Source organism: Indicator indicator, chromosome 7 (assembly GCF_027791375.1).
Source record: "Indicator indicator isolate 239-I01 chromosome 7, UM_Iind_1.1, whole genome shotgun sequence".
NCBI classification, from domain to species: Eukaryota; Metazoa; Chordata; class Aves; order Piciformes; family Indicatoridae; genus Indicator; species Indicator indicator.
Window position 1 is genome coordinate 12,671,626 of NC_072016.1, and position 8,605 is coordinate 12,680,230.

At 61.5% G+C, this 8,605-nt stretch overlaps 1 protein-coding gene across 2 annotated transcripts; it reads right to left on the minus strand.

Moving 5' to 3' along the window:
* Positions 1 to 332: 332 nt before the first annotated feature.
* Positions 333 to 5,341, minus strand: LOXL4 (lysyl oxidase like 4). Of its 2 annotated transcripts, none has more exons than XM_054382212.1 (14): positions 5,050 to 5,341; positions 4,675 to 4,853; positions 4,310 to 4,521; positions 3,662 to 3,700; positions 3,332 to 3,554; positions 3,009 to 3,192; positions 2,614 to 2,768; positions 2,185 to 2,352; positions 1,816 to 1,978; positions 1,442 to 1,685; positions 1,064 to 1,179; positions 830 to 966; positions 512 to 623; positions 333 to 403 (listed from the first exon to the last, which is right to left on the minus strand). In XM_054382212.1, the coding sequence occupies exons 1-14, from the start codon at positions 5,327 to 5,329 to the stop codon at positions 333 to 335; spliced, it is 2,283 nt and encodes a 760-aa protein (XP_054238187.1). In that variant the 5' UTR covers positions 5,330 to 5,341. The 2 variants fall into 2 exon arrangements, with proteins under 2 accessions (XP_054238187.1, XP_054238186.1); XM_054382211.1 differs by having other exon boundaries at positions 4,310 to 4,514; positions 4,671 to 4,853; positions 5,050 to 5,329.
* Between the last annotated feature and the right edge of the window lie 3,264 nt (positions 5,342 to 8,605).

Here is an 8,605-nt window from a genome sequence, read left to right on the forward strand (position 1 = left end):
TGGTGCATGGGTGGCCAGGGCCTGTTCTGAGCCTGCTGGGGTGGGGATCAGGCAGGCTGAGGTAGTTGTCCCAGGGGACACTGGAACCAAAGATGTGAAGGCTCTTGCGGTACCTAGACCCCTCTCACAGGTCCTGATTGCCGTGCAGGGCTGGGCATCCCTGGGTTCTCCCTGCTGGCCCTGGTACTCAATGCCATCCTCTGTGGCAGCATCAATAAATAAAGCATCTTCAAGTCCCTGAGCTCAGCCCGGTGCCTCTGGGGTGCAGGGTACGGGGTGAGGGAGCTGGGCTGCCCTGCAGCGCTGCTGGGACAGTGCTGATGCTGGAGGCGTCACACGAGGTTGTTGGCCAGGCGCTCCCGGCGCTCCAGATCGCTCACCACGTCAGCACCATAGGCATCACCTGGGGAGAGCAATGGCATGGATGGGTGGGGAGGGACCCCCAGCTGTGGCACCTCCCAGCCCCACCACTTCCCTCTGTCCTGCCCACTCTGCTCCGAGCCCTCCATACTTGTGTGGCAGCCATGCATCCAGATGCGCTGCCCGTCGTACTTGCACTGGCACCTCATTACGTTGTTGGAGAAGTCTGACTCAGCCACCTCGTGCTTAGGGTTCACAACCACCTGGACAGAATGAAGGGCAGGGCTGGGAGCACTGGTACCCCCCCTCCCCCAGAGCACAATTGTACCTTGCACAGGGAAGGCCATGGCACACACTGTGGGGTGCAGAGCAGCACTCCAGTATACAGGGTGAGGGGTGCTGATGGTGCCCATGGAAGGAATCTGAGCTCTGGCGGCTCAGTGTCCCCTCTACCCCTTCGTTCCTGTACCTGGAAGGTGTAGCTGCCCGGTGGTACATCAGTGATGTCAATCCACTGGCAGTCAATGTCATGGCGGTAGGTGTCCCAGCACCCCACACTCACCCCCTGCTCCCCAAAGTTGGCACAGGCAAAGCGTCGCTGCAACCCTGGATGAGGGAGAGGAGGTGAGAGAGGGCAGAGACAGAGTCCCACCTTGGGAAGCAGGACAGGGAATTCACTAGCAGCTCTGCAGCTGGCACCTACCCTCAGGGCAGTTGGTGTCCTCCAGGCAAAAGCTGGCCTTGTGCCCTTCGGCCACCTTGGAGCCATTAAGCGTTAGCAGGTCATAGTGGGTGAAAACCTCAATGCTGTGGAAGTGTCTGCAGGGACAGGGATTGGGCATGAGGCTGGCATCTGGCCAAGGAGCACATGACCAGCCCAGCCGCCCCAGGGACTGGGCAGCACTCAGAGGCTCTGAGCAAATTACAGCCCTGAAGCCAAATAAAGCCATAATGACAGTGCCAGTATGTATGCTGCCAATTACCCAAGGCGGGCCAGCCTTTGTGGGATGGGTGCCACCATGCCCTTCCTGGCCTAGGGAGGGGTCAGCCCCCTGCCAGCCTCTGCCCATAGGCCACTCACCGGTGGCACTGGTGCCAGGTCCATGCATGGCGCCCCATCCTGGGCCGGAAATCAGCTCTGCCCAGGTTGTGGATCTGGGAGGAGAAGCGGAGGAGGCGGCGGTAGCCATAGGGCCACTGCATGTGGTCAGCAGAGCCGGAGAGGCAGCGTTCCTCGTGGGCACAGTAGAGCAGCTCCAGTGGCCGGTCCTCCAGGTAGGCTGTCTCCTGCACCAGCTGGGCATTCATTACCAGGTCTGGGGTATCTGGCATGGAAGGGATCACTAGGGCTGGAGAAGGCAATCCCCAGCCCACAGAGCCATCCTTTCCACTCTCTGTGCCAGGAGGCTGGGGGTGCCCCCTCCCAACAGTACCTTGTGGATTCCCAGTACTCACGAGCAGTGCAGGTGACCCCTGCTGAGAAGCGTCCACCACCACTGGGGCAGTGGACAGGGCCATGGTGCTGGCACTGCTGAAGGGCCAGCTCGGTGCCAGCACAGCGCACCCCACTCATCACCACCTGGGTGGCATCGGGGCTGCCTGCCCAGTACCATGTCTCCTGGGCAGAGAAGGAACACAGGATTTGGACCAGCCCTCACACCTTCTGTCAGTACCCACTCCACTTCTTCTGCCAGCTCCTCTGATCCAGCAGTGCCACCAGGGCTTGCCCCCCTGGGCTGTCCCATCCAAGACCCCCCAGCTATGCCACACCCATGCCATGTTGGACACCTCACAGCCCTGGTCCCAGTCTAGGATCCCACTCACCTGGAGGGCATGGCTGGCAAAGCCCAGCCCCAGTTGCCTGCAAACGACCATGGCCTCGTTCAGCCCCCACTGTGCTCCACACACCGCACCCCACTGCAGCTGCCCCTGCACTGGCACCAGCACCTCCACCACACCCTCCTCGGGGCTGCGGCCCCCAGCCAGACGCACCTGCAGGCAGAGAAGAGATGAGCTGGAGTGTTGGGCAGATCCCCATCCTTCATCCCAGTGCTGCAGCCCCCTGCATTCAGCTGAACGTCTCCCCCATATTCCTCTTCTTCCTTTCCTCCCTCCAAAATGCCTTTTGCCAAAGGCTCATCCCACAGACCCCAATGAGCATGCATCCCCTGAGCCACCTCAAGGCTGCTCTGACCATCCACACCAGGCACAGAGCTTGGGGGACAGGGGATAGGCAATGGGTCAGGGGCTCACCTGGCTCTGGAAGTCCATATGGGGCATGTGGCAGCGGACAGCAGCATCAGCCTCATGCTGGCACCTGCTCTGCTCAGCATCCCGAAAGCGGCACTCGCCCAGGGAGCGCTCGTGGCCAGTGCACTGTACCTCGCTCAGGTGGATGGGCCCCAGGCCTGAAGCCGAGGGAAGATCAGTGCTCCCTGCTCCATGCCCATTCTGGAGCAGGGAGGACCCCCACCCTCCTTCCCCTGGTCTAGGTATTCTCTATGGGAACAGGGCTGCCAATGGCAGGAGACAAAGGGGCCCTATCCTATTGCAGCCTGGAGGTGCCTGGATGGAATGCTCCAGCAGCCCATCACGCACTTTCAAGACCAGTGGTGCCCCAAGTCTCTGCCGTGCTGCCCTCTTCTCACCTTGTCCCATCTGGGCTCCCACCAGGGCCTGCTTTGCCGTCCCATAGCCCAGCTGCCGGCACACCACGCTGGCTGCAGCCAGGTCCCACTGCTTGTCGCACACAGTGCCCCACTGCCCATGGCGCAGCACCTCCACCCGGCCCTCTCCAGCATGGGTGCCTGCTCGCAGCCGCACAGGGAGCACCTGCGCATGGGGAGCATCTGGTCAGGACACAGCCACCCACCTGCACCATGGACATGGGTGCAAACAAGGAGGCCGGGTGCTGCCCTACTCCAAGACCTTCCATTGGCAGAATAGGGTGCAGGGCCAAGCTAGGTCTCACCTTTCCCAGGGAGGTCTTGCTCTTGTCCTTGCCCTTGCCCTTGTCCTTCTGGGAGGCAGGAGCAGGGAGGCAGCTGACAATGGCATGCATGCCGCGGGGGCAGGCATGCTGGTGGGGGTCCAGTGGGGCCACTTGCATGGGGCACCAGCCCAGGTGGGGCTCTACACCCTGGCACTGTACCCTGTGGACCCAGAAGCTGTTTTTCTGGCTAAGGGTCTTCAGGCTGTTCAGGGAGACAAGCAAGGGCCAGTGTCAGCTTGGGTGCCAGAGGATCTCCCTCACCCAGCACAAGTGCCCACCCAGCACGCCCTGGCTCAGGGCTGAGCCTACCTGGAGTTCAGGTCCTTCAGCTTCATGTTCCAGAGCTTTCTGCAGGTACACAGAACGGGGACATCAGGAGGAGGCATACCAACCCTGCAGGTCTCCAAATCCCCCAGCTCACCATCCCTGCCCTCCCCAGCACCCTGTAAAAGAGCTGGAACTATGGAGTCCTCTAACAACATGGATTCATGGATTCATAGATTCATAGAATGGTTTGTGTTGCAAGGGACCTTAAATATCATCTAGTTCCAACCCACCTGCCCTCCCCACTGCCAATTACCATGCCAAGGCCAGCTATGCTGTGTGCCCTGGCGGGACTGCGTGACTCCTGGCATTGGCAAGGGCTCATTATAGGCTGTATTTATAGACCCAGGATGAGGGGCTGAGAGTCACTTGTGTCTCTTCTCCTCCTCCCACCTGCACTTTGCTGGCCATGGCTGGTGTCTGGTCCCACAGGTCCCTAGCTTCTGCTGAGGCCCTCATCAAGGTCCCACGAAGGCAACCCAGGCATAACCAGGCCACACCAACACTCTATACATTCATCCACATGCGTATCCCCCCCCCAGCACACTGCAGTCTCTTGTCCCCACAGCATGTCCAGCTTGGCACCCTGCCCCCATGCCCCACAGGTGTGATACAGGTGTCCTTTGTCCCTACCTGTAGAAGCTGATGTTGACTTGCTTTTCCCGGGGGAAGCCCAGCATCCCACAGACCACACGGCTGTTGTTCCTGGTCCAGCCAGCATCGCACACCTGCCTCCAGCGCCCATTGTGCTTCACCTCCACAGCACCCTCCATCACTGGCATGCTCAGCTTGGCCCGTGCCAGGATGGGCTTGAGCCGCACCTCCTCCAGGCTCAGCCCTGACACCTGGTGTGGTGGGCACAAGGGTGGGCATGGGGACTCCAGCATTGAGGGCAGGGTGTTCAAAATGGGGACAAGGGCAAGGGTCAGAGAGATCTACTCTGGTCATCGTTGTATTACCCTGCTGGGCACAGGGGAACTGCATGGCCCCTAACTCACCTTTCCCAGGTGACCAGAGGTGGTAACTTCAGGAGGGCCATCAGGCAGGTGCTGTCCGGAGCACACCACACCAGCATCCTCGCCATGATTGCAGTCACTGGTGCCCCAGCCGTTGTGGGTGCACTCTGCCAGGGAGCCCTCGCTGCCCCCACACCGCACGTTGTCCATCCAGATGGGACCTGAGGGAACACACTCAGGGCTGGGAGTCTCCGTTATGGAGGTTCCCATCTCCCTTCCCAGCACCATGGGCACAATCCAGTGCCCACCGCGGGCTGCTCGCACCTGCAGACCCCCAGCCAGGCTTTCCCAGCCAGCGCTAAAGACACCGCCCTCGCCAGCACCTCCTGCTCCTCCCATTCCCCACCTGCCCCCTACCTTCCCCTTGGCCATAGGTGGCACTATGTGTCCAGGTGATGGCTGCGGTGTAACCCAGCTGCCGGCAGGCGACGGTGGCCGCGTGGAAGTCGAAGCCATCATCGCAGACAGTGCCCCAGCGTCCCTGATACAGGACCTCCAGCCGGCCCTCCCCGGCTGGTCCCCGCGGCCCCGCCAGCCGCAGATGCACCTGGGCTGCCTCCTGCCCGCTAGGGACCACCCAGCACAGCATCAACGCCAGCAGCAGGATGGGGATCGAGCCATTTGGTACCGCCATCATGGTTCTGGGAAAGGGATGCCTGGGGACAGCCCAACATTGAGCCCTTAGGAACCATGGCAGGTTGTGGGGTGCTACTGTAGCCCCCCTGTGCCCCAGGAGCTGGCTGGTGGTGGAGGGATATGATGCCCCCAGATATGGTGGTGACATCCTTTTCCTTGAACTGTGGGGGATGCAGGAGCTGATCTCTGCCACGCACAGCCTGCAGCATCCACCACCCCGCGGCTCTGCAGCATCCACCACCCCTGCCTCTTGCTGGGATCACCCAACCCTGGCACAACCTTCCCAGGCAACCACGGAGCTGGCTTCTCACAGTCACAGGCAGCCCCACAAACACTGCCCTGCCCTGGCTGCTTTCTGCTTTCCCCATGCTTCGGGCTGTGGGTGGGAGCCCCACACAGTTTCCTTTTATCCCCCATCTGAATCCTGTGACAAACTCTAGAGTTCTCTCCACACCCAACCTCTGTCCCCCCTCATTCTACCTCTCCCCTTGCACCCTACTCAGAACATCAGTGGAGTTGCTGCACATCCTCTTCCCAGGTGCCCAAACCCCTCCCCTCCCCTCCCCTCCCGGGGCCATGCCCGGCACTCACCCTGGTAGGGGGTGACGGTGCGGGACAGGCAGCAGTGTGAGACTGGCAGCAGCGAGGGGACGAGGTGCTGGCTCGCTCAGGCTCTCCTACCGCCAAGCACTGCCTGCCGCAGCTTTTATGGTGTGGCGGGGTGGGGTGGAGGCCCGCACTGCCCAGCCCGGCTCCAGCCCCACCCCGCACCGTGCCTGGAGTCTAGCTCTACATCCCGCCCACCCTCGACCCCCCTCCTCGGCCTTCCTCTGCCACCCTTGGACAAACGCGCCCCTGCATGAACTCCTGTCCCTCCTACCAGCTCGGGAAGTCCATACACCCCCTGGGATACCCCTTACATGCCATGAGCCTACTCCTTCCCCCCCCCCCCTCCCCCCACCGCACAGCAATGAACCCAATGCCCTGAGCCAGGTATACCCTCCCATCCCAAGCACCATCGCACCATGGGGCTGGCCCCCATCCAGGCAAAGCAGGGATTTTCTGGGGTTGACAAACTGCAGTACTAGAGACACCTGAAAAGGACACCCCTTTCCATCCCACACATAGGCTCAAGTGGGCATGCAGGCATGTGGTTCCTGGGACTGCTGTGCCAAGACTTGGAGGACACAAGATCAGAGGAGGCTGTACGATGGCACGGGGAACCCAGCGCAGGGTCCTTGCAAAGCACGGGGCATCACCTGGGACATCCCTGAGACAGGCTGGCTGCAAGGGTCCTCAGGCACAGCCCCCTCCATCGCTGGCACGTGGAGGTGAGGGATGCCCCTGTCCTCCCCCCCCCCCCCGCCCCATCTGCCCCGAGAACAACCTCTGGCTTGGGGTGCTGCCAGTCCCCGAGGCACTCCACTGCTCACTTGCCCCGCTGTGCCACGCCATGGGATGGGGATAAACAGGAAGCCCGGTGCCCTCGCCGTGGCCAGGGGCCGGTCAGGAATGTGCCGGTGGCCACTGGGCTGTTTGTTTGGAGTCAAAGCAGCTGGTTCCTGTCGGGAGGAGCCAGGATCAACACGGCTGGGAATAGCCCGTGAGCTCATCGCCACGTCCTGCGGGAGCCTCTAGTACCACCGGGCGTGCAGGGATGCATGGCCCTGAGACCCTCTCACCCTGTGCTGAGACTCCTCACCCTGTGCTGGAGCCTCTCCTGGGGTCATGGTCCTTGGTCATCTCCAACGTGGGAACCACGGAAAACCCTGGGGCAGGGCTGGGGTCAGCAATGGAGCCCACGACTCATTCATGTTTCGATGTTTTGGAGCTCGGTTACTCAAGCGTAGGACAAGAGCCCACTCTGATCCACCCTCAGGTGGATGCTGGCAGTGGTACAGGGCAGGTGAGTGCTGGGTCCTGCTCCCAGCTGTGCCTCTGCTCCTGGGGGCAACGAGAAGAGGGTAGCCAGGGGTCCGACGGGTTCTCTCCTACACGTGGTACCTGCCAGACTCAACCTGTCACAACGTGACTGTGGGAGGCTGGAGGTGTCCCCGCTTTCTGCCGTCCCTCTTGCTGCCACCCTCCGAGGTTCGCTGGGTGCCAGCACCTGCAGCGTCGGGCAGCCGGCAATTGCAGTAGCTAAAAATACGGCGCCGAGAGCAGGGCAGCCCCGTGCGCGGGAAACTGTGGGCAGCGGGGTGGCGTGCGGGGCTATTCTCAGCGGCCTGCGGGACTATTCCTGGCCGGTCAATATTGATTCAGCCAGCTCAGGTGCAACAGCTCAGCTTGGCAGCACCGTATTTAGGGCCCGGCAGGAGGTGAGGCGGACAGCTGAATCGGGAGTATTGTCAGGGGGAGGAAGAGGGCAGGGAGAGGATGTGAGCTCTGTAATCTGCAGCGAGCGTCTCCGGGAGTGCAGCACACCCCGGGCCTGCAGTCAGCTGAAGGGTGGCCAATGAGAGCTGCTGGGCTGCACGGAGCATCTGCCCTGGGGATGGAGGGACGGGGCCAGAACACATGCAGCTCCCGTCAGGAAGGTGGGGGACACCCACAGACAGTCCTGGCTTCTGTGGCCTCTGCGATGTTGAGTGCACGGCTGCTGCAACTCAGCCACCAAGGACCAGTAAGGCAGATGAGAGCTGGGAGCTCAAGGTAGCAAAGCAGGGCTCAAGCCGGTCCCTGGCTGCCTGCTTATTTTGGACACCTTGGGGTGGTCCTGGCCCTCCTGGGGCTGTGTGGCTCCAGCCAAATAGCCCCGCATGCACCTGGGTCTACATCAGTGATCAGAAGAAAGGGTGGGGGGGCTGGTTGTCTCCATTCACTGCCTGTCCCCTTTGGCAGCTCCCCACGGGCTGCATAACCAGCCACAGAGCACATAACACAGTGGAGCCCTCCATGCCAGCATGTTGGGAGCTCCACAAAGACCTGAAAAACTACAACAGTGCTTAACCTGGAACCTGGGTGTGCTGGTTTAACACAGCCTGGTTTCCCCCAGGGTAATGCTCATCGGGGTTTATTTCCACTGGCAGAGGTAGGGGCTGGGTGAGGCTAGCCATGGCCAGCTGGTGCATAGGAGCCACCCAAGCAAGGCTGGGCAGTGGAGAGCTGGGGGCCATGGTAGCAGCTGGGAGCACAAGAAACCCTGCCAACCTGCAGTCCCCAGCTCTCAGGGGATGCTGCTGCCCTGTGGTGCCAGGGAAGCAAGTTGGAGATGAGCAGGGCTTTGCTGCAGCCACAACCCTTGATCAGGTGAAGTCAAGTGTCACCACTGTTT

Coding starts and splice junctions, on each gene's coding strand:
- LOXL4 (XM_054382212.1), bottom strand. CDS start 5,329: ATGATGGCGGTACCAAATGGCTCGATCCCCATCCTGCTGCTGGCGTTG. Junction 2,353..2,613: donor ATATGGACTTCCAGAGCCAG/GTGAGCCCCTGA, acceptor CTCTGCCTGCAG/GTGCGTCTGGCTGGGGGCCG. Junction 1,686..1,815: donor AGGGGTCACCTGCACTGCTC/GTGAGTACTGGG, acceptor CTTCCATGCCAG/ATACCCCAGACCTGGTAATG.